The sequence below is a fragment of the Aotus nancymaae genome, unplaced genomic scaffold, assembly GCF_030222135.1.
Source record: "Aotus nancymaae isolate 86718 unplaced genomic scaffold, 86718_ANA_hifiasm-v0.15.2.pri h1tg000036l, whole genome shotgun sequence".
Classification (NCBI taxonomy): Eukaryota; Metazoa; Chordata; class Mammalia; order Primates; family Aotidae; genus Aotus; species Aotus nancymaae.
This window is the reverse complement of record NW_026988450.1, coordinates 12,515,536-12,541,250: the sequence shown is the minus strand read 5'-3', so window position 1 is coordinate 12,541,250 and position 25,715 is coordinate 12,515,536. Positions and strand designations below refer to the sequence as shown.

General features: G+C 40.0%; 2 protein-coding genes across 12 annotated transcripts in view; one reads left to right on the top strand and one right to left on the bottom strand.

Annotated features, from left to right (window-relative positions):
* ASPH (aspartate beta-hydroxylase) overlaps positions 1 to 24,431 on the top strand; it is a 221,692-nt gene extending 197,261 nt beyond the window's left edge. For 9 of the 10 annotated variants that reach the window (XM_064384230.1, XM_064384227.1, XM_064384226.1 and 6 more), the window contains 3 exons: positions 7,364 to 7,455; positions 7,822 to 7,955; positions 21,487 to 24,431. In XM_064384230.1, coding sequence (XP_064240300.1) covers positions 7,364 to 7,455; positions 7,822 to 7,955; positions 21,487 to 21,637 — 377 coding nt within the window. In that variant the 3' untranslated portion in view covers positions 21,638 to 24,431. The remainder of the gene's footprint in view (positions 1 to 7,363; positions 7,456 to 7,821; positions 7,956 to 21,486) is intronic. The other variant, XR_010345529.1, reaches the window with a different exon arrangement.
* CLVS1 (clavesin 1) overlaps positions 23,354 to 25,715 on the bottom strand; it is a 197,639-nt gene continuing 195,277 nt past the window's right edge. For both annotated transcript variants that reach the window (XM_012463718.2, XM_012463719.3), the window contains exon 6: positions 23,354 to 25,541. In XM_012463718.2, coding sequence (XP_012319141.1) covers positions 25,454 to 25,541 — 88 coding nt within the window. In that variant the 3' untranslated portion in view covers positions 23,354 to 25,453. The remainder of the gene's footprint in view (positions 25,542 to 25,715) is intronic.

The window sequence follows — 25,715 nt, the reverse complement described above, 5'->3', positions numbered from 1 at the left end:
TCAGTGAATTGATATATTCATCAATCTTTAAAATGAGAAGCATTAAATTTTAAGACTCTCCAATTTTCTCTTTGAAAAGTGGAGTTAGCATGGGTTGACAATAACTATACAAAAGTAAATTTATTTTGAAAACTAAACAGTACGGGCTGCATATCTTCAGCGACAGAAAACAAATTCAGAGTATGATAGGCATCTAATTTACCCAAAGAGCAAATAAGGACAGTGGCTTATCTCAATTATGCTTTCAGAATGGTTTCTATATAAGAAGAAGAGGAAATACTTTAGTAATATTTTCAAGGGTACTCTTATCAAAAGAGAGATAACCACAAAAAAAAAAAAAAAGGTGACTATCCACTTTTTGCCAACAAGCTTTTTTAAATGGAGCTGTACAATCCATATGTGGGCAATATGCTCATTTACCTCTGGTGTCTCACTGACATGAGTCCATTCTGTTGGCACTTATGCATTCTCCTGATACGTAGATTCCATGAACATCCTTGTGCTTCACAGAATCTACTTGGCCTCCTAGAGCAATGCTTCAGAATAGTAGGCATCCTAGCACTAATTTCTAGAAACCATAGTTTCTGCAAAAAAGAACAAAGTGTTTTGATAAAATTAATATGCAAAGTATTATAGGACATAAAAAGCATTAAGCAAGAAAGAAAATAAATCATGGAGTCAGTAATTTTGTTGGAGGTAACATTATGACTTCTACATTTTCACATAGGTAGAATATACCTGATTTTCCGTGAACTACTTAGAGTAATTTCTTAGAATGTATTTTACTTTCTTAGTATGTTTGTTAAATTCTTATTCCTATTGAATGGAATTTACATGTTCTTTCTTTTTCTTTCTTAATTGTATCTATCCTGTTGTTTAAGAAACTCATAAGTTATTTCTCACTTACATGATTATTTCTATATATTTTCTAATTCCTGCACTTATATTTTCTCTTCCTCCTCTTGTTCTTTTTAGTTTTGGTTTATTTTTCTTTTAAATATTTTGATTGGAGCTTGTTAGTAAATTTATTTTCATTCTTTCTTAATAATAAAAGCATTTAAGGCTATGCACTGACCTGACCTAAGGCTATGCTTCCAAAGTTACACCTTTGGATATATTCCCTATACTGCAATATATGGTATTTTTACTTATTATCAAAAAAAGATTTCATTGCTGCCCCAGTTTCCGTGTTGACTTAAAATAATCTATATGTATATGTGTCTGTGTGTGTGATTGAGCATGCGTTTTCCAATCTGTTGTAGTTGCTTCAACATTGATCGACTGATTGACAGGATCTTGCTCTCTTGCCCAGGTTGGAGTACAGTGGTGTAATCCTAGCTCACTACAGCCTCCATCTCTGGGGCTCCAGCAATTCTCCTCCCAAGTAGCTAGGACTACAAGTGTGCATCTACATTCCCGGCTAATTTTTAAATGTTTTTGTAGAGAGAGGGTCTCACTATATTGCTCAGGCTGGTCTTCAACTCCTGGCTTCAAGTGATCCTCTACCTTGACCTCCCAAAGTGCTGAGATTACAGGTGTAAGCCACGACACTCAGCCTGCTTCAAATTTTAAAACTGAATTTCCTAGTTTTATTTTATTGTGATAAAGTAATAAAATTCACATGGTTTCCCTTTTGGGAAGATTTTTTGAAGTTCTTTATGGTCTTTGGTTTGTGGTTCCATGCTTCTAGTGGGGGAATCGAATAACTGTTTTCTAGAAACAAATTCATAGTATGAAGAATAAGTTTGGGGCCAGGCACAGTGGCTCATGCCTGTAATCCCAGCACTTTGGGAGGCCGAGGCAGGCAAATCACTTGAGATCAGGAGTTCAAGACCAGCTTGGCCAAAATAGTGAAACCCCATCTCTACTAAAAAGACAAAAAATTAGCCAGTTGTGGTGGTGCATGCCTATAATCCCAGCTACTCGGGAGGCCAAGGTAAGAGAATCACTTGAACCCAGGAGGCAGAGATTGCAGTGAGCTGAGATCATGCCACAGTACTCCAGCCTGGGTGACAGAGTGAGACTCTGTTAAAAAAAAAAAAAAAAAAAAAAAAAGTAAGTTTGATGCCAAATACTATCGTAGCTTAGACACTTACACAGAAGGACGATAGCATACCTCTCAGGTGCTGTGGTGCTGAGGAATTCTGAAGTGGAAGGGGTAGGGGCGGACATGGTGGGGAGGGAGGTGACAGACCAGTTTGCTTAGCCACATTGAGAGCTCAGATTTAGACAATAAGTTGATGAATATCCAGCTCAATAAAGACTTAGCTGTTGTCTAATTAACAAAGCATGCTGCTGGGTAGTTGAAGGCCTAAAGTTGAGGCTGGAAGTTTTGTGAAGTAAAATCTACTGTGAACTGTACTATGAATTTTCCCACACAAAATCCATGTGTTGAAGCCCTAACCCCCAGTGTGACTGTATTTGGTGATAGAGCCTTTAAGGAGATAGTTAAGATTAAATGAGGTCATAAGGATGAGGCCCTGACCCAATGTAACTGGTGCCCTGGTAAGAAACAGAAGAGACACTAGGTGTGTTTGTTCTCACACTGCTATGAAGAAACACTGAGTAAATTTTAAAGAAAAGAGGTTTAATTGACTCACAGTTCCACATGGCTGGAGAGGCCTCAGAAAACTTACAATCATGGTGGAAGGCACCTCTTCACAGGGCAGCAAGAGAGATAATGAGTGCCAAGCCAAGGGGGAAGCTCCTTACAAAACCGTCAGATCTCATGAGAACTAACTCACTATCAGGAGTTTCCCCCACTAACAGGATGGGGGAACCACTCTCATGATTCAGTTATCTCCACCTAGTCCCTCCCATGATACCCATGACACAAGGGGATTATGGGAACTATAATTCAAGATGAGATTTGGGTGGGGACGAAGCCAAACCGTATCATTAGGGATGAGAAAAGGACATGTGATGACACAAGAAGGTGGCGCCTGAAAGCCAAGAAGAGAGGTCTCAGGAGAAACCAAGACTATCTACACTTTAATCTTTGACTTACAGCCTCCAGAACAGTTAGAAAATACAGTTCTATTGTTTAAGCCACCCAATCTGTGGTATTTGCTTGCAGCAGACCTAGCAAACTGATACATTCTCCAAATGGTTTCATTAGGACTAAACTATATTTCTTTTTAAAGGAAAAAAGACAGAATCAGCAAATATAAATAATGATTTTTTCCCCAAAAATGTGTTTTTTAAATTGTTATATGAATATTATGGAACATCTATTTTGCTCATATTTTAATAAGTGCCACCAACAGTGATTAAAATATGCCACATGTGCAGTCATTTTTCCTTTTAGAGCCCATGAGAAAGGTGCTAACTGACCCCAGCAACCTTTCTGAATAGGCTGAGGCTGAACCTCTAAGTTCTTCTCAACACAGTGTTCTAGGTGGCTGCTATGGATCAGAGTTGTCATGCAAGATGGAACCTGTTGTTGCCCTAGAAGTAGAGCCTTGAAATTTACAAAAGATAAAACCTAGGACACCAGCTCCATGAATAGCCCTCACAAAGTATATTCATGTATAAGTGTTACATTTAAATGATTATTTCAGATTTGCATTAACTGTTAGATCTCGTTTTAGGGCTATTTTCCCAAAGAAGCAAGGTTTATTCTTGAGAGTTACTTTAACCTTGGTGAGAAATAATCAAACAGCACCACAGCCACACTGAGTTGCAGATTCTGGACATTTCTCTTCATGCTGAGTTAACTAGATTGCTCCTGCACAGCTGACTTCTAATTTGCAATGCAATAAAATGATAAATTATGCTTTATAGCGTAGGCTTTGGAAACCAACAATCCTAAGTTAGAGTCCTGGATGTACCACTTGTTAGCTGTGTGATGTATGAGTGTCCCTGAATCTCTGAGCTTCAAATCCCTCATCTGAAAAATGGCAAATAGTGCCTCAAGTATGAGGTTGTTACTAGGATCAGTGAGCATTAAAGACTTGGCACAGTTATCTAATATGATAGTAATATTACATTTTTATGGCCTGACAATAGCACATTATGTAATAACAGTAATGGAGAAGTGGTCTCTGGTCGAGAGAACATAAACTCTGGGTCCAGTCTGGCTGAATTGAAATTCCTGCTCTGCTGTTTACTCTGTGACTCCTCTGTGCCTCACTTGCCTTTCTATAAAATACAACATTAATCGAGCCTCTCTTCCTGCATGTTTTGGACATCAAATGAGGCCCTCTCATCATGCAGAGTGGTTCCTGCCCTGTGGTGAGCACCAAGGAACTGTTGTTGCATTTCTTGGACCCTCATGATCAGATGTGAATAGTTAAAATGACCAGTGACAAAGCACAAATGTCCAGAGTCTACTGCACAGGGAATCTGTGTTTACAGACCAGAAAGATAAATGTGTCTGAAGGGCTAGAGGTGTTCTCTAATTCTGTGAAAATCTCAGGGACCAACCCATTTGGTTACCCATTTATTACCTGTCATTCAGGTAACGCACATCTGTTCTCCAGGTAGCACATGCTCAGCCACGTGGTGCTTGTGAGAAGTCCAGGCCACCTCTGGTTGTTCCTCAAGCCACCAGTTTCATTTAACTGCTGTCTGGATGGCACAGAGCTCAGAACTGGGGACTCCTGCCAAACAGCCCCAGGCCCTGCATACCAGAAGACTCGGAAAGCCCTGGCTTAAAAATGCTTTATGATGACTCATACGTTTATGTAATATTCACCCAAACTGACATTTACTGTTCATCTTGGGGAACTCCATTAGTAACTAATAATAGCAATTAACATTTTATTCAATTAAGAGCCAAAAAGTTTACTTAGAAAAAGCTAAGTTGTTTTCTAAAACATTGAGCTCCATTTGATTGGGGTGAATACCTTTTAGTTGCATTTTTTATAACTCTTATTTTATTCTCAATACATGATTATCTTAGGACATAATTAACATTAATTAAATAAAATTAAACTCAGCTTTAGATGTAGCAGTGTCTTGTAGGAATCTTGAACAGGGATTAAAATGTATCTGACTTAAAAATCCCATTGTTTTATTCCCCCATGAGAGCAGATGATACTGTGTACATTCTGAACACATCTTCCCTACTAAGCAGGGGATTCACAGAGTATAAAGAAATTTGCATAGTTCAGGATGCTTAAATGATATGTCCCAGAATCTGTGCTCCTGACAGTCATGCATAGAATATGTCCTCTCTCAAAAATCCCTTCTTCATTTAAATCCTATTCTTTATCATCATATCAAGGATGATCTAGATATTGAAAAAGACATTAAAGTCCAATGAAAAATAGTGTTTTGGCAACTAATATAGTCCTAGAAATTCATTTCTAGATTAGAAATATAAGCTATTTTCCTTCCTTAGGGGATATATTAGTTTCCTGTGACTGGTGTAACAAATTACCACAAAACTTAATAGCTTAAAACACAGACACATGTATTATCTTAACGGTTCTAGAGGTCAGCAGTCTACAATGGATTACACTGAGCGAAAATACAAGTGTTACCAGGGCTGTATTCCCTCTAGAGGCTCCAGCTTCTGGAGGCTGCCCACATTCCCCAGCTTGTGGCCCTCTTCCATCTTCAGAGCCAGCAGTGGCCAGTCAAGTCCTTCTCATGCTGTATCACTCTGACACTTACTCATCTGCCTCCTCCTCCCACATTTAAGGATGCTGTGATTACCTTGGGTCCATCCAGGTAATCTTGGATAAACTCTCTGTTTTAAGGTGAGATGATAAGAAATCTCAGTGCCACTTACAACCTTAATTCCCCCTTGCATGAAAGCTAACATATTCACAGGTTATGGGATGAGGGTATGGACATCTCTAGGAGGTGACTATTATTTTGCCTGTCACAGGAGAAAAAATAAGTACAATTGGTCTTTGAACAACATGGGTTTGAGCTGCATGGGTCTACTTACCTCCGAATTTTTGTCAATAAATATATTGGAAATTTTTTGAGATTTGTGACAATTTGAAAAAACTTGCAGATGAACCTTAAGCCTGGAAATATTTTAAAAAATTAAAATCCCTTCCTGAAATACCACAGGGGGAAAAAATAAATTAAAATCCTAGCTACTTGGGAGGCTGAGGTAGGAGAACCACTTGAACTGGGGAGGCAGAGGTTGCAGTGAGCCAAGATCTCACCACTGCACTCCAGTCTGGTGACAGAATGAGACTCCATCAAAAAAAGAAAAAGAAAAACGAAAAAGGTATGTCATGAATACATGAAATATATATAGATACTGATCTATTTTGTCATTTACTATATATATAAATCTATTATAAAGAAATAAAATTTATCAACATATGCATGGAAGCACTTAGAGACCATACATAGCACCATTCACAGTCAAGAGAAGTATAAACAAACATAAAGATGCAGTGTTAAATTTAACTCCATTAAATTAACTTCATTAAATTAACTGTAGTACAGATTGTAACACTACAATAATTTCATAGCCGCCTCCTGTTGCTATTCGGCAAGCTCAAGTGTTTCAAGTATCTGCTTAAAACACCATGTGATACTGTCATCTCCATGTGAGCAGTTCCTGTCTCTGGTAAATTGCGTATCACGGTAAAAAGTGGTCTTTCATGGTTTTTGTGTATTTTTCGTTGTATTTAATGCAATGCTGCAAATCTCGAATAACGCCATGGGACCTATACAAAGAGCAACTAGTGATGCTGGAAATACTGCCAGGAAGCAGGGAAAAGTCATGACCCTACAAGAAAAAGTTGAATTGCTTGATGTGTACTGTAGATGAAGGTCTGCACCTGTAGTTGCAGGCCATTTCAGACAGACAATTCACCTTGTAAACAGATAATGTAAACTGATGGCATCAATACATATAGTACAATACTGTAAAAGTATTTTCTCTTCCTTATTATTTTCTTAATATCATTTTCTTTTTCCAGCTTTATTGTAAGACTATGGTATATAATACATGTAACATACAAATTATGTTAATCAACTATTGATAATATAGGGTAAGGCTTCCAGCCAACAGTAGGCTATTAGTTGTTAAGTTTTTGGTGAGTCAAAAGTTATACTCAGATTTTCAGCTGCATGAAGAATTGAAGTCCCTAACCCCTGTGTTGTTTAAGGGTTAACTGCCTTTAGCGTGCACGTTGTCTACTAGACATTCTTAGTCAAACAGTCCAACACTGAGCGGAGAATCTGGATCCCTGCTCTGCCAGTCACTACCTGTTGGAGTAAGACATGTCTTCTTTTGTTATTGATTATTTTTCTTTTTTTTCCAGTAATCCTTTTGCATTTTTACTTTATCTTGTGTTTACTCAATCTTCTCATTTCTGCAGTGTGGATTTGTTTCCAACCATTATGTTATTTATTCTAGGAAGAATAACCATTATATTATTTATTCTAGGAAGAAGAAATGAAAATGCCTGTAAAGGAGCTCCTAAAACATGTACCTTACTAGAAAAGTTCCCTGAGACAACAGGATGCAGAAGAGGACAGGTACCGAGAGTGTCATGCTGGGGAGAACACAGTTAATTGTTAGGAATAAGCGCGTGCTGACCTTTACAAAGAAATGGTTATTTCCTTGGGCCAAATGACTGCTTTTTACATTCCCTCTTCACTGAAACATAATTTTATGTGGTTGACGTCAGAATTGAGGGTGGAAAGTGTTCAGTGTTTATTGCTTTGTGAAAAGTGTGAGTGCCTATTTTTAGTTCCTTCACAAAGAAATAAGATGTGAATATAAATATTGAGTCTCACAAAGGCTCTAATCCAAATTGACAGTAATTTTGACTGTCATCTTAACTTAGCAGTTCCTCCACACCTTGATAAATGGCTGAACGTAGTGTCATGTTTTCTGTGCAGATCAAATATTCCATCATGCACCCTGGGACTCACGTGTGGCCGCACACGGGGCCCACAAACTGCAGGCTCCGAATGCACCTGGGCTTGGTGATTCCCAAGGAAGGCTGCAAGATTCGATGTGCCAATGAGACCAAGTATGTATCCTCTGTCATCCGTCGTATCCGTCACTGCTAAGGATGGGAGTTTGTTACACAGAGCTGTCTTCCATTGTATTACTTATCTTCTTTTGTAGCTAAAGTAGACTGGAGCAAAGTGGTATTCATCATTTGCATCTGTATCCCTTGTTGGTGCTTTCTATTAGCCTGGACACATTGCCCAGCTCTAGGGCTGCCCTCCTTCATCATTTCTCGGCAGAAGACACATCTGGTTGAGGGGCTTTCTTGTTTCTCTCTCTGAGTAGAAAGATTTGCATTAAGAGTCAGCCAACGTGTATTGAGCCCCGCAGATGTTATGCATTGTGCTTACTGCTTTGCCCCTTGACTTGTTCATGAATACAAGAAGTCCCCCTAACTGAAGAACTCACCCCACGATATTTATATGTTATGCTCAAGAGGAAACGGTATGGCGCAATGAAGCTGGCTGCCTTGTTCAGATCCCAGCTCTGCCACCTAACCTGTGTAACCTTGGCTAGTTTCTTAATCCCTTCAAGCATCAGACTTCTTGCTTACAAAATTGGCAGTGATAACATCTACTTTGCATATTGTTGTATGGATTAAGTGGAACAATGCCTACAGGATGCTTAGTCCATGTTCTGGTATCAGCAGAGAGTGATGAATGTTAGATCTCCTCTCCCTCCCTTGCCTGTTCCTTTCCTAATCATGACAGTTTTTTTTGAACAAACCATACTTGTTCTGGCTTCTGTACATATGATGCTGATAATCTCTGTCCCTAGAATGCCCATCTTTTTACCTGTCCAAAATAAACCAAAATTACTAAGATCCAATTTAGTTTTATAAAAATAGAACCTCTCAGAGTATATATCCTCAGTAATCCCGTTCCCTGTCTTCTATTGCTCTTTATTCATTAATATATATTACCCTTATCTCTATAGCAAGCTGTATGTAAGCTCCTGGACATCAGAAACCAAGTTATTGTCTTCATACACGGTGTTTTTTGTCCTTAGTAGAGGTCTGAGTGGAGGATGAGTGTTCAGGGGTCTGCAGAATTGTTTATTTGGTTATTGGCAGATAACTACCTTGGTCAGCCCCGTGGTGCTGTAGGAAATTCAGTGATGACTCAGAAGGGTGTGCCTGCTCAGGAAGATAAGGCCATACGGGTCATAAGAGAGGTACTACAGATGGCCTCTCTACAGATAAGCTAAAAATACTACAGGTGGCTTCATGAGCAGGAGCCGAGAGACAATCAAAGGATGACAGAAATGAAAAGGTTTCGGGCCGGGCGCGGTAGCTCACGCCTATAATCCCAGCACTTTGGGAGGCCGAGGTGGGTGGATCATGAGGTCAAGAGATCGAGACCATACTGGTCAACATGGTGAAACCCCGTCTCTACTAAAAATACAAAAAAAATTAGCTGGGCATGGTGGCGCATGCCTGTAGTCCCAACTACTCGGGAGGCTGAGGCAGGAGAATTGCTTGAACCCAGGAGGCGGACATTGCAGTGAGCCGAGATTGCGCCATTGCACTCCAGCCTAGGTAACAAGAGCGAAACTCTGTCTCAAAAAAAAAAAAAAGAAAGAAAGAAAAAAAAGTTTTCATGAAAACATCTGTATTTAGAAGACAGATGAAGGAAGGAGAACCAAGAAGGAAATGGGGCAGGAAAGGCAGAATCAGGTGGACCAGGAAGAGGAATCAGGGATTACTGGACAGGTAGGAGTTTCTTCAGGCATGGAATGAATCGTGTCATACATTGGGAACTCGGTTTGGGTCTTCAAGGTCTCTCTGCCAAAGTGAAAAGGAGCAGGGACACTTTGAGGGATTCAGGGAATTCAGAGAGGAGGTGGGAGAATGCTGGAGCTGTCAGAAATTGACAAGGTAACTCCTTGGAGATGGCATGAGAGCATGAGGCAGTGGAGATGGAGAAGAGCACCCAGCCTCATGCCTCAGTGCTGCTTAAGGTTTTAGGGCTCATTCATTCACTCACCAGCACACTCGCTCTCTCTCCCTCACCTCCCACCTCCTGTTTTCCCTCTCTCCCTCCCTCTCTTCCTTCTTTCCTTCCTCCCTCCCTCTCTTCTTTCTTCCCTCTCTCCCTCCCTCCCTTCCTTTCTTCCTTTCTTCCTGCCTGCCTGCCTGCCTGCCTCCTTCTCTTCTGTATTCTGCTTGTAGATACTTGGAACAAAATCACTAGATAAAAATCCACTTAGGGCCAGGCAAGGTGGTTCATGCTGATAATCCAAGAACTTTGGGAGGCCAAGGCAGGAGGATTGCTTGAGGCAAGGAGTTCAACAGTAAGACCCCCATCTGCACAGAAATAACTTTTTAAAAAATTGTGCTAGCATGGTGGCATGTACTTGTACTCCCAGCTACTTGGGAAGCAGAGGCAAGTTGATTGCTCGAGCCCAGGAGTTCAAGGCTACAGTGAGCTGTGGTTACACCACTGCACTTCAGCCTGGATGACAGAGCAAGACCCTGTCTAAAAAAAAAAATAATTTAAAAAAATCTATTTAGTCATAGGCAAGGAGAGGGAGAGAGATGGAACTGAGCATAGTCTTCAGTGTCATGAGGCAGAAAGAGAAAGCCCAAATTGGCAGTCAAGAACGGGAGCAGGTGGATGGTGCCAGGAGGCTTAGCAAAGAGTCACAGAGGGCTCAACATGCATGTTGGGCATGGTGGCATGGGCCTATAGTGACAGCCACTAGCTGCTGAGGCAGGAGGATCACTAGAGCCCAGGAGTTTCAGACTGCAGTGAGCCATGCACTCCAACAAATGTAGTGAGACCCCAACCCTTTAAACAAACAAAAAGCAAATGAAGAGTGATGCTGGGAGACCTGCCCCGGGAGCACATTCGTAGGTGCATTCCCCACCCCAGGCTCCCAGGAAATACCTGTGTCTATGCTTGATGAAGAAAACAACTGCCAACCCCTCTCCTGAAGCTTAAAACATAATTAGGTGAACCATCTTCACCTAGCAGAGGCAGAGGAGGGTTAGAAGGCCCACTGCAGTCCACTCAGAGGGGGTCTTGAATGAGAACATTAACTTGGCAGCCCCTCAGTTTCTGCCGAGGTAAAACACAACCTACTTCGTGTGACAGGAAGGAGCTGCTGATAATGATAATTTGCAGACAGTGTATTTTGCAAATCCACACTGATTATTTAAAAGTGCTTGCAACCCACCTGCCTATTATTGGGCCAGGGAGACTGCAATGATTCTGTCCTCTCACCCCTGAAGAGCTGCTGAGCACAGGGGCCCTTCTGCGTTGTCATGACTGCCGGTCAGCAGCTCTTCTCCACGTTTTTTCTATTGTGCCAGCTTTATGTTGTGTTACACTCTCATTCTTAATATTTCTTAACTCGAGGTGGTTGAGTTGGGTTTAGCACTTTTACAAAATAGTGCTTTTCATAGGAGAAATGGGTCAATGAAATTAAAGTGCTGTGCAATGCTTACAGTGAAAAGAGCTAAAAATCTGAATAGTACACAGTTTATAAACTCTGAGGACAGAAAGAGTCTAATATGAAATCTGGAAGTTCCATGCTGTGATTGTAGAAGTAGTATTAGCATGGAAAGAAAAGCACACCAAGAAACCGGTTTCCTTGTGCTAGGCAAAGGCAGCAATTTTTCAGAACGTCTCAACTTCTAAAAGAGTAGGTTACCGGTAGCAGTTTGTGCATCGTCGTTCTCGGGTATTAATAATCAGACTGAGATTTCTGCCAGTGCGCATACCATTTAAATATTCCATCCCTGCAAAGCATCGCGTAGCTCTCTATCTGAGGATGAACTGGCAGGCATACAGCCCTTACCACTGAAAATGAAGTGATCATTTCAAATTAATAAATGCCTTCTGATTAGAAAACTGATACACGTCCCTCACACATAATTTGTATCACACAAAGAAGCTCAGTAAAAATGTATTATGTTGTATCCCAATGCCCAGAGCTGTTGGTAGGTGCTTCTCAATGTCTATGTGTGTATATTGATGATAATGATGATAGCAATAATATATATTGTTCCAAAATTGTATCTGTGTCAAACACAGTTCTAAGCACTCTACATACATTAACTCATTCATGCTCACAGCAATCCTGTGTAATTAGGGTTATTAAAATCCCTGTTTTATAGCAGAGGAGACTGATACCTAAAGATGATAAGTAACTTGCCTGAGGTGGATATTTGTGTATTTTTCCTAGGGCTGCCACAACAAATTATCACAAACTGAATGACTTACAGCGACAGAAATGTATTCTTTCATGGTTCTGGAGGCCAAAGTATACAATTAGGGTGTTGGCAGGGTTGTTCCTCCTGGAGGCTCTAAGGGGAATCTGTTCCCTTGTCCTAGCTTCTGGCTGCTGGCGGCCCTTAATGCTCTTTGCTTTATAGACACATCAGTCTAGTCCCTGCCTCTGTGTTCACATCACTTTCTCCCTGAGTCTTCTCCTCTTTTCTTTTCTAAGAACATTTATCATTGGGGCCTACCCTAATCCAGGATGATCTCATCTCAAAATCCTTAACTTAATTCTATCTGCAAAGATCCCTTTTCCAAATCAGGTGATAGTCACAGGTTCCTGATGGATCTCTTTTTTGGGGGGTGAGTAGGGTGCATATGGAGATATTCAGCCCACTACAATATTAGTACCAGGGTTCAGTCCCAGGTATTCTGGCTTGGAAGTTTGTTTCTAGACGCAGTCACATAGCCTTACTTGGGCTTTTTGGATTTTGTTGTAGTTTATAAAATTAGGATCATGCTGTACTTATAAGGTGATCACCTCGAATGCTGCTTTTCGTTCCCAGAGAAGTAAAGAAAGCAACTGGGAGCCTCCCTTTCTGGGCCTTTTGCTCCTGTCACCCCAGGTGGACCATGCTTTGTGGTCTGTAAGATAAGCTCTTTAGGGCCAGGCATGGTGGCTCACGCCTGTAATCCCAGCACTTTGCGAGACTGAGGCAGGTGGATCACTTGAGGTCAGGAGTTCAAGACCAGCCTGACCAACATGGTAAAACCCAGTCTCTACTAAAAATACAGAAATTAGCTGGGTATGGTGGCTAATGCTGGTAATCTCAGCTACTCTGGAGGCTGAGGCAGGAGAATCACTTGAACCCAGGAGGTGAAGGTTGCAGTAAGCCAAGATCACACCATTGCACTGCAGCCTGGGCAACAAGAGCTAAACTCTGTCTCAAAAAAAGAGATAAACTTATTAGCAATTTTGATCCAGAGCTGAGTAAACTTGAGTCAGGGGATAAACATGCCCCCAGTGAGTGGGAATTAATTGTTATACTCAGGGAGTGGCTGAGTTGTGTGAGCTTTGAATGATTCCAGAGATAAATTTATTCTTCTGAATCGTCAAGGGCAGTCCACAATCTGCTGGAACTGTGCTAAGAGAAGGAACTGTGGGCCGGGCGCGGTGGCTCAAGCCTGTAATCCTAGCACTTTGGGAGGCCAAGGCGGGTGGATCACGAGGTCGAGAGATCGAGACCATCCTGGTCAACATTGTGAAACCCCGTCTCTACTAATACAAAAAAATTAGCTGGGCATGGTGGCGCGTGCCTGTAATCCCAGCTACTCAGGAGGCTGAGGCAGGAGAATTGACTGAACCCAGGAGGCGGAGGTTGCGGTGAGCCGAGATCGCACCATTGCACTCCAGCCTGGGTAACGATAGCGAAACTCCGTCTCAAAAAAAAAAAAAAAAAAAAGGAACTGTGACCTTGGAGCTCTCCTGCAGACTCCACGTTATTACTGCACACTGCCAGCCTGAAACGTTGAACAAGACTGATAGGTTGTCAGGAAAGCATACATTGACATAGTGTCACTTAGTGACAGAGTGAAGAAATAAATTGACAATCAGTTATTTAATGCTATCTAATTCTTTATTGCTATAGAAATAATGGCCTTCCTCCATAGACCTCAAGTATTTTATAACATATATTTTCACCCATCTCTCAAGGTTCCAATTAGGAAGATTGTGTGAAAGTCATGCTGAAATATTATCAGTAAGAGAGAGACTTAATTTTTTTAATCCATCATGAATTCTTCATAGATAATATGTGTTTGGTTTTCATAAAGTGTCCAAGGAGATAATTTTAAGACTTACTGTCTTAAAAATTTTCAAATCACATTGTGGAAGCTACAATTTACCAAATCATTTAGAACCAAATATTTTCATCCCTCCTTTCATCTTTTTTTACTATTCTCCCTGAAAACATAAATCTTCTGTTCCACAAGATATTCGCCCATCTTCATCTGCATTGCAATGTGACCTTATCCAGAGGTCATCACTGAAGCCTGCCTATCTAGGACTATAGGACAAAAAGGACACTTTCTAACCAGATAGGATGTTTTCCTGAAGGTTTGTTATTGAATAGTGACATTTTTTTTGGTTTCTTTTATTTAAGCAACTTGGTGAATTAAAAACATCCATGGCTGGGCGCGGTGGCTCAAGCCTGTAATTCCAGCACTTTGGGAGGCCGAGGCGGGTGGATCACAAGGTCAAGAGATCAAGACCATCCTGGTCAACATGGTGAAACCCCGTCTCTACTAAAAATACAAAAACTTAGCTGGGCATAGTGGCGCGTGCCTGTAATCCCAGCTACTCAGGAGGCTGAGGCAGGAGAATTGCCTGAACTCAGGAGGCAGAGGTTGCGGTGAGCCGAGATCGCGCCATTGCACTCCAGCCTGGGTAACAAGAGCGAAACTCCGTCTCAAAAAAAAAAAAAAACAAAACACATCCATATCATGTCTCGACCCCTGCTCTGTGACCCAGTGGTGTGTCTGTGGCTCTTCCTACACATGAATACATAGAATGTGCACACATACATTTCTCTGCCTCCACAGGGAAAGGCAGTTCCCATATGGAAAATAGATTATGTTGTAAACATTTGTTTGTGGAACTGATTGGTGAAAACTTGGGATCCATTTTCCTCTGGCAGTAGTAAATGATGTGTGGTGGTAGGTCAGCTCCCAGAAGCTTTCTAACTAATAACGTTTATTAATAGGGCTCTAGAACCAGGGACTATTTATAATATTGTTTCTATGGGAAAAATACATCCAGAGCTTTTATTTCAGATTTTTGTGTTATGTATCTTCAAAAAAAACATATTTAGAGTGAAGTAACATGACTAGGGTTCAAATCCTGGCTCTCCCTCTTGTAAAGAATGACCCTAGTCAACTTGCATAACCTCATTAAGCCTCAATATCCCTATCTGTAAATAAGAAGAGTAAAAGTATGTCTTTTTTTTTTGAGTATTAAAGTGATCTATATGAATGTACTTAGAACTGTATTTACAAAGTGCTGTGTGGTAAATGCACTCAGTATATTTGAGCTTTTATTATCCTCCTGTCTGATTGCTGCAGAAATGAAGACTTGTGTCCTCTACATTCTAGGGAGGAAGGTCAAGCACTCTCATAACACTGAGGTGGTGCTTACAGCCTGAAGTGTGTACACTGACAGCGATGGGGAAAGGGACTTTAAGGAGTTAGGAAGGAGGGGTGAAACAGGAGCTGGCCGTGTGGGCCAGGGCAGGTGAAGGAATGGTACAGATAGGGGTGTTATTTGGTAGGCCTGGAGCTGGGAGGGACCCTAGGGAAGGGAGGTATGACAAGAATACAGCAGAGACCCTCCCCCTCCTCACATGTCTCCTTTTTCTCTCTGTGCCCCTACCCTGGAACTGGAGAGGTGGGGGAAAGGAGGAACGCATCCCATCTTTACAGCACTATTGTAGAGGCATTTGAACCAGAGCAATTCCACCTCGAATAGGGGCTGGGTAAAATGATGTTGAGACCTACTGGGCTGCATTCCCAGATGGTGAAGGCATTCTAAGCCACAGGATGAGATAGGAGGTCAGCAAAAGATACAGGTCATACAGATGTTGCTTATAAAGCAGGTTGCAGTGAAGAAGCCAGCCAAAACCCACCAAAACCAAGAGGGCAACAGGAGTGACCTCTGGTCGTCCTCACTGCTACACTCCCACTAGTGCCTTGACAGTTTACAGATGCCATGGCAATGTCAGCAAGTTACCCTGTATGGTCTAAAAATGGGAGGCCTGAATAGTCCACTCCTTGTTTAGCATATAATAAAGAAATAACCATAAACATGGTTCCAGCAGCCTATGGTGTAGCCATTGGACTAGCCATTCTTTATTCCTTTACTTTCTTAATACACTTGCTTTCACTTTGTGGACTTAACCTGAATTCTTTCTTGTTCAAGATCCAAGAACCCTCTCTTGGGCTCTGGATTGGGACCCCTTTCCAGTAACACTATGACTTTTTATTTCCTTCTCTTTCTTTTTCCTTCTGCTTCAGTGTCTTCATCTGAGTTACAAAACCCTCAACTGCTGTTGACCTGGAACTAAGAGGAGGAAGGCAGAAGTTGTCTGTGTTTGTTAGGAAGGGAGAGAGAAGAGGAAGGATGACAATACAGTTTTACCTTTGGTGTGCCATGCCAGGGCTTTAAATGGAGTCCGAACTGGTGAATTTCAGTAGATCAGAATGAGTAAGAGCTGTGTCAAATAACCTTATTCCTTAGCTCTTTGACTCTCTTCTGTTTTCCACTCAGCCTGTTTCATGCCTTGCAGTCCACCTCAGCATATCATCTACAAATGCTAAGAGTGTCTCCCAGGACCATGGTCTTAAGCCAGTGTGTTGGACTGTAATGACTTCCTGCTTCTGCCACAAAATCACGGTGTCACTGCAGACATCTGAACCTGTTTCCATGTGATTCCTTTGTGTGAAAATCACGATCATGTCCTTTGCCAATCTCAGAACATTTTAGCAAAGATAGCCAAGATATTTTCTATAACATTTGTAAGTGGAAGGCTCTGTAAGCACCTAGTATCATTACTTAGCCTTACTAATATCACTGGTAATTCTGTGACCAAATTATAGTTATTAAATGTGCACGGTCACCATTTTATCATTATCATTAATTACAATTAAAATTTGAGAGGTTGACAGATTATATAATACTGTTTTATCATGTGACCAGATATTTCTTACATCTTTTGACAACCCAGAGAGAGGCTTTCTTCTCTTAGGGGTAAGAAATTCTAACAGTAGGCCAGGAACAGTGGCTCATGCCTATAATCCCAACACTTTGAAAGGCCAAGGCAGGAGAATTGTTTAAGCCCAGGAGTTGGAGAGCAACCTGGGCAACATGGCAAAACCCCATCTCTACAAAAAATCCAAAAATTAACTGGACATCTTGGTGCATGCCTGTAGTCCTAGGTACTTGGGAGGCTGAGGTGGGAGGATCACCTGAGTCTGGAAGGCAGAGGCTGCAATGAGCTGAGATGGTCCCACCACACTCAATCCTGGTGACAGAGCAGATCCTGTCTTAAAAAGAAAGGGTTGGTGGGGAGGAGAGAAAGAGAGAGAGGAAGGGAAGGAGGAAGTTCCAGCTGTGAGCCACGGTTGCTGTCTAGGGATAGAAAGCAGTGCCCATCCCCAATCTCTACTTCTCTGAGTCCTTGGACAAAGGCTGTGGCAGTAGTTCCAGGCAGACTCTGTCACAGGCCACTCTGAAGATCGTTTCTCCAAAGGGCCGATTCTATGTCATAATTCCAGTGTAACTTAATCTTATTTTATGGAGCTTTGCTCACAAAGCAAGTGGCCTGAAAACTAGTTCTTTGCATTCTAATGAGAGTCTTTGGTTTTCATTCAGAAGCAATTTAAAGACCTTTCACATCGTTATTCTCCTCTCTCTTTGCTGTGGGAAAAAACACTCATTCTTTCCCAAGCAAGTGAACATCTCAAATTTAACCTGGAGTCACTTAAGTCTGGACATGGCTTGGATGAGGTTTTATTGTTCTTCCATTTTCCCCTTTTAGGTGAATTGTGACTGCAGTTTAGTCATTCTATCTCTAATAACTGATTGAAAGGCACCATTTTTTTAAGAATTCAGAAGAAATCTACATTATGTAATTGATTGTCTTTGCTATTTTCTGGGGAAATATATGAAAGAAAGTGGAAGGGCAAATATGTCTAACAGTACCCACTTTCCCCATAGAGTTTTGTGACCCTAAAACAGGCCAATTAACATTCTTTGGGTTACGTCTCCAAATTTCTCATTTATAAAATTGGTTCATTAATGATTTACATTAATCTGTATTTGACTTAATGTATCTGGAAAGCCACAAGCCTGTGGTTCTTAAGTTCTACTCTTATATGCACTGATTAGTGACCAGTGTGTTCTGGTGCTAATAACTTTTCCCAGTTCACAGGGAATTTAAGTTAATGAATGGAATGCTTAAGGCCTTTCTCCCACAAAACATTTCTAGATCTTTGGCTTTGTTATACCTATCATAATCTAGTAAAAAATGTCTTTTGGGTGGGCTAGAATTTTCTATTCCGTTATTTTAATTACTTCTAGTATTTTAAGTAGTTTCCAGTTTCTCTGCCACCCAAAAAACTTTGAAAATCACTTGTCATTGCTGTACAAAGTGCATTTCACAGATTCTCTGAAGATGTTTTTATATCTCGTCTCCCTTGGAAGTTTTTAGTTGTCTCAGAGGAAGGCAGATTTCCTACAGAGTGATGCCAGGGTCATTTTTGGTAACATACTACTTCTCAACATTTCACCTCTGTCTTTTATCTTTTCCCTATTTTTCTTTATATTTTCATTCCTTCTCTGTTTTATATTCTGTGTCATTAATTGAATATCTACTATGTGCCAACCATATGCTAATCCTCACGTCAGCTATGCAGATGAAGATACAAAGACTCAATTATGCTAAGTAACTCACCTTAGCTCCCATAAGTAATAAATGCCGGAGTCAAGAGGCTTCCCCTCAAAGACCATAAATTCCCATCTTGCTGTATTCCTTCTCTCTTTCTCCTCTATCACATGCTCTCCTTTTCCTTTCCCTTTTTTTCTCTATATTAAATGTAGTAAAATACACATAACAAAATTTACCATATTATCCATTTTTAGGTGTGCAGTTTAGTGACATTACATATATCCATATTGTACAACCATCACTACAGTCTATCCTCAGAACTCTTTTTAACTTGCAAAACTGAAGCCATACTCATTAAATGATAATTCCCATTCCCCTCCTCCCACCAGCCACTGGCAACTACTCTTCTCCTCTCTGTCTTCTGTGAATTTGACTACTACTCTAGGGCCTCAGATGTGTAGAATCAAATAGAAATTGTCTTTTTGCATCTGGCTTATTTTATTTGGCATAATGTCCTCAGAGTTCATACATGTTGTAGCATGTGTCAAAATTTCCTTCCTTTTTAAGGCTGAATTAATATTCCATTGTATGTGTACACGTTTTGTTTGTTCATTCATCAATAGACGTGTGGGTGGCTCACACCTTCTGGCTGTTGTGAATAGTGCTGCTGCTGTGAACATAGGTGCACTGCCTTTCCTTTTGAGTACACTTCCTCCCTCATCTTCTGCATAAATTTTAGGCTTGTCTGTGGTACTCACTGACATTGCTAATCCCAGTGACAACACTAAGACCTGGAAAATGACCACCTAACTGTGGAAGCTGTGGACCGTTTCACTGATTTTTCTTAGTGTATTTACCCCCCTTAGTTCTGCCTTCTCAATTTGGGTTTTGCATGGTAATGAATGCATGCCTGTCATTTGCTCCTGAGTCCACAGACTTCTGCCTTTTGCTATCCTTGGATGGAACTCCAATGGAACTCTTTAAACCTCTAGACGAGTTGTAAAAGAGCCAATCAACATGTGTGTGTGGAATGCAAGACATGAGGCAAAGGGTATTAGTCTGTTTTCATGCTGCTGATAAAGACATCCCTGAGACTGGGAAGCAAAAGAGGTTTAATTACACTTATAGTTCCACATGGCTCAGAATCATGGCAGGAGGCTAAAAGCACTTCTTACTTGGTGGCAGCCAGAGACAATAAGGAGGATGCAAAAGTGGAAATTCCTGATGAAACCATCAGAACTCATGATACTTATTCACTATGATGACAACAGAATGGGGGAAGCCACCCCGCCCCACCATGATTCAAATAATCTCCCATAGAGTCCCTCCCACAACATGTGGGAATTATGGGAGTACAATTCAAGATGAGATTTGGGTAGGGACGCATCCAAACCATATCATGAAGTGTGTGAGGTAGCACAGTGGGTGGAGGCAGGAGGGTGGGTAGTAGAAGTAGAGGTTTAGTTCCCAACTTCAGTGAACTTTTAACTCACAAATACTCATTACTTTATCCGTTAGTTTATGTAGCTTGGAAATTTTATTGTCAGATTTATTCAGTGTGTCAGTTATTTTCCACTGAAATGATTTTTGCCCCTGCCCCTACCCTGGACATTTGACAATGACTAGAGATGTTTTGGTTGTCACAACTATGGCAAAAACCACAATTACTTCTGCACCAACCTAATAGTATAAAAGGAATGCTACTGCCTTACAGTGGTTGGAGGTCAGAGATGCTAAATATCTTCTAGTGCATGGAACAGCCCCTACAACAAAGAGTGATCTGGCCTAGATGTCGGTAGTACCAAGGTTGTGAAGTCCTGCAATATATGTAGTATTGCTCAGTTTATATTGGTTAATCACCTAATATGGAACATAAAAAGTCACCATTAGTTTTCTCAAGGAAAACATCTTTATGATAATACAGTAACTTGAAATCAAGCTAGCATTTCCCATGCTATCATTGTCATTATTTGCTAATCCAAGATATAAAATTTTCAGTGCTTAAGTGGAATGTTAGTATCTAAAGAAAATTTTCTAGCAAAAATTTTATTTTAAAAACATAATTTGGTATTTAATATATTGGCAATTAATATCTATTTTTAAAAGAAAAAACCATCAATGTAGCTCATAAACTCTCTTTGGATTTGAAAAGCATTGTGTTACTGCCTTCTGTATGTTTCTCTCTTAATAGACTAACACTATATTTAGATTTTAGTCCTTATACAGATATCTTATGAGGTAATGTTGGAAGCTCTATAGGGTATTTTGCTACATTGATTTAAAATATTCCATGGATAACCCACTTGCATAGAAGATGATACTAAAAATATAAACAAAATTCATTCCCAATCTGCCCATTTTCTTCAGCCGGAATACTAGCTAGGAAACTCCTAATTTAGTTTTCTGCTTTATGGATATTGTGTTTAAGTAGATTCCTTTCTTCCATAAAATGAAATTTGAACAAGTGGAGTGAGCTGAAAACACAGTTGATTGGAGATGTGCAGACCCCCTGTCAGGTGTCCTGAGAGGCATAGAGATGCCCAAGGCCAGTCACTGCCCATATGTCTAAACCAGATTAATTGCAAGACATGTAATAATATACAAAATAATTGAAGGGCATGTAATAAAACCAGTATGTCTTCATCACCAATCCCCTGTCATTTGTACATCTCCAGTGCTGAGCAATGAAAACTGATGTTCATAACAAGATTTCTGAAATTCTTTCCTAATCATCAAGGGAAGAACAAATTTGGGCTTGATGTTCTAGTTATTTGGTTATGTCTCAAAGGTTGTTACCAAAGGTACTTCTCACACATGTACAGGAGTTGATCCTCAGACACCTAACCACACAAAGCTTTATTCAGGAATCCTTGTCTTTCTGTTGCAGGACCTGGGAGGAAGGCAAGGTACTCATCTTTGATGACTCTTTTGAGCACGAGGTATGGCAGGACGCCTCATCTTTCCGGCTGATATTCATTGTGGATGTGTGGCACCCGGAACTGACACCACAGCAGAGACGCAGCCTTCCCGCAATTTAGCAGGAATTCATGCAAGTTTGGGATGCTCTGGAGAGAGGCTGCCTCTCTGGTTCCATCTCCTTGGGTGTAAGGATAGAATTTTGAACACTAAGACTCTTAATTCCCTTGATTTGCAGCCTGAATAATTCTAAGCCTCCTCCTAGGGTTAGAAGACACTAAAGGGAATATTTGCCTCGCTGCAGTTCATTTAGAAAACACCCTGCTGGGTGTCATCCATTGACAGCACTGGTCTTCTGCCGGTATTTAAGGTGAGCATTTGATAGCTTCTACCTTCCCAGCCAAAGATATTTTTCCCACATAGAATAGGTCTAAATCAGTGTATAATGAGAATTTGTGTAGAAACTGTGAATGGATTGCTTTAGTTTGTAATTTTTCTATGCAGTTATATTTTTATAGTGTAGCTAGACCATTTTGTCATCATGTACCACTACATTTTTGTTGATTTTAATGACAAGCTGTATAAATGCTTTACTTCTAGATGTTTAATGGTAGCATTACTGGGGAACTCAGACTTCCCTCTTTTAATCCTTCTTAGTAAAAGACACTCATGAAAAAAGCAGTTTTATTTTCCTAATACAAAAAAGTAAGAGATCATGGTGCCAGTGTCTATGAACTGTACCCATCCTAACTCTCAAGTCGTTTGGTTTTTCTAAATCTTGATTCAGATACTCCTTTCACTACACCGGTGATGGAAATATTGTCAAAATCATATTTCTTTCAAAGAGGAACTTTTCACACTGAAAAAAGACCATGGATTATTTTATATTGTTATAAAAATCCCACATGCAAATTTTTTTAATACCAAGTATTAGAGGTTCTGGGGGAAAGTACAGTTTATGAAAATAAAAATATGTTGTTTCAGGGTCAGGTGCATAGGTGACTGACAGGGAGTCTGGCTCCTGGCTGCTTGGCCATCCATGAGGCATGTCCTGGGGACACAGTTTCTTTGCCTATGGTAGATCCATGTGAATGACGGGCAGCCAGCTTTTCGGTCTTGGAGATGATTTCCGCCACAATTCTGTAGCAATATTAAGGATGGCAGAGTAAAAGGTCACCAAGAATGCCAGGATCCTTGTCCTGGGTGTAGAAGGTCCAGATTGCTTTCCTTTTTGATGAAAGAGTCTTAAAGACTGTTCCATCTCCCTGGCTTGAGAAACTTCTGCCGTTTTAAACATCACCGTGAAATAACAATTATTATCATCTATATTTAATTTCAACATTACTCACAACATAGAAATAACAGTTGAAAATGGTCTTTCCTACTCATTCCAAAGATGATCAAGTCATTAATTTAGTAAAAAGTATGAATGCATCAGATTTTGCATTTTTTAAATCAAAGCTAACTAGAAATGTTAGATATAAGAATGTAATGATATTCATGCGCTGAATTCTAAGCCAATATGAACAAGAATGCTGCAGGAATGGCACATAAATCAACAAATTTCATTCATAGGTAGAAAAACACTTGTACTTTCTTTTCCATCTAAAAACAAAAGTAGACTGTCATTTAACAGTTCTTTGAAATTGAAATTGACCCTTTTTGCTTGACCTTAAGAACATTAGCTTCCAGTAGATGAATTTGCAAAATACTTTTCCTGTTCTTCTGTTTTGCTGGTATTGATAAACCTCACTGAATCAGATGAAGAGGCATGAGAGGGAAAATATCCAAATTAATTACTAAAATTAATTGAGAAGAGAAGGCAAACTCTTGAAAAGTAAATGGTATTTGTGTCCTTCAGTATTTATTGAACAGAGGAAATAATTGGCAAGGGCAATACAATTCAGTGCTCACGTAGTAACATTCGTCTCACTTATTGAATTTGGTTCTCATATGTATATTGCGTACACATAAAGAAATTCAAACTATAAGTCATCATCGTTGAGCCATCATCTTACATTCATGTAATGAAATTATGGAAGAAAGTTAAAACTAGCTCTTAACTTAGTAAATATAATATGGTATTTAAAATCAGGTCACTACAGTAGGCTTCTATATATTGCCAATTGAAAACTAAAAATGTTATTACTGTTGCAAAGTGTTGTCAGTAATTGACTCCAATAGCATTGTAAATACTTGGATCCCACAACTATTTTAAACCCGAGCAATAAAGTGGATTTTCTAATTCACATAAATTCTTTATTTCTCTTACCTATGTCTTGGTACATAAGAAAAATGTTTCCATCACTGCATTGGTAGAATTAGTTCAATATTATTATTTTTGTGATTTAAAATGTCTACAAAATGAGTTAGTTTAATTTATATTGTGATGCAGTTGTTTGAGAAATATTTTTAATTCTGTTTCAACAACTTTATTTCTCCTAGGTTGTAACACAAAAATTACTTTTGTTATCATTCTTTACCAGTAGAGAAAAAAATAAAACATTAGATCCATTGAGAAAGATATGTAATAAATAATATTAGTAATAATATCTAGCAGGGGTGATTATGACCAGTTGAATCATCTCTTTCCTTTGAATTATTTAGCTAACAAATTCTCTCTCCCAAATATTTAAAATGTAAAATCATATTTTACTGCCCATGATTAACCAAAATATTTTTGTTTGACATTGAGCACCAACTGGTCATACTAATAAATACCCATGTCATGCAGATAGCTGGGCAAATAAGAGATATCTAAAAATATGCACTGGTCTTGGAAAACATGGCACAAGTAAGGATATCATATCGTATGGTGTCCATTTATTTTGTATCTGATTTCCTTTGAATGGGTAGTTGGGGACTCCATTTCTAAGGAGAATAGGTAAATAAAATGACCTTTGGCATTTCACCCTGCATCTCTCTCTAGTCTTCTCTAATTTCAGTACCTGCATATTTAGCCATCCGTATGGCTCTTGCTCCATGATTGAATATTTATTTACCCTCTCACCAACAACCATGTTCTTTCTCCACATCTTTAATAGTTGCAGGAGGATTGGGGGGCAAGGGGTAAATGGTTTGATAGCACTTTTCTTTGCTGTAGTGACCCAATTGAGACAACTTGAATGGATTCATTAATCACTGACATGTTTTCAATGAGACGTCTCCTCTGCACACACATGCTGCACTAATGGGCTCTTGAGCTGCCTGTGGGAACTCACATTGCTAAGATGAAATAATCATATTTCACGTGCATGTGTCTTCCTTTAAAATCAGCTCATGATAGTCAGCTAGTGACCTGACAAGAGATGTGACATCAAAATAATAATTTTTTGCAGGATATCAAAATAAGCAAACTTTGCAAATACTCAGACCTATGAGAACATGCTCTTAGGCTGAACAATTCATTGCTGGTGATTAGGTCAAAAGAAATAATTTAGTAAGAATGGAAATTACTGGAGATACTATTGTCTCAGGGTTTTGTACTACACGAAACTTGACAATGATGTCTGCACAGTTTAACTCTGATACATTTACTTGGAAATGCACTTAAGTTTCAAAAACTGGAGAGGGTTCCTGTGTGATACCTCAGAAAAATTCTTGTCCTAATGCAGGGTGTGCATCAAATTTAGTTTTTTATTTTTTCAATTAATTTGCTACCATAAATATGAAAGGAGGGAGAATCTTTTTTACATAAATGCCTTGCACCATCCTCCAATCCCTTTACTGGAGAAAAAAAAAGCATCTCTCAAGTCTTTGTCTAACTTTGGCTGCTCAGATTGATGGCTGGTGACAGTCACTGCAGGGGGTCAGGAGTGGAGGACCTTATGTCAAGCAAAACACACGTGTCCATGTGGGTCAGTTGCGTATGTGCTTCCTGGGTGGCTGATACCACTGAAGGCCAGTGTGCGGGAGCATTGGGGTGACTCACTCAGGGTTCAGTCCAGAGCCAGGAGTGGCTGAGTGTTCTCATTCTCTCCCTTCTCCTCATGTTTCAGTGTCCCAGCTTCTACCACAGACTGAGATCTAACAAGAGGGAAGGGAAAAAGACACAATTACAAATGACAATTCATGGTGATAATTTTGGAACCTTTGAAGACATTCAGATTTTATGTTTCTCTTTTTAATAAAGACACTCAAAAATTAACTAGGTTCAGTGGCACATGCCAGTAGTCCCAGCTATGCAGGAAGCTGAGGTGG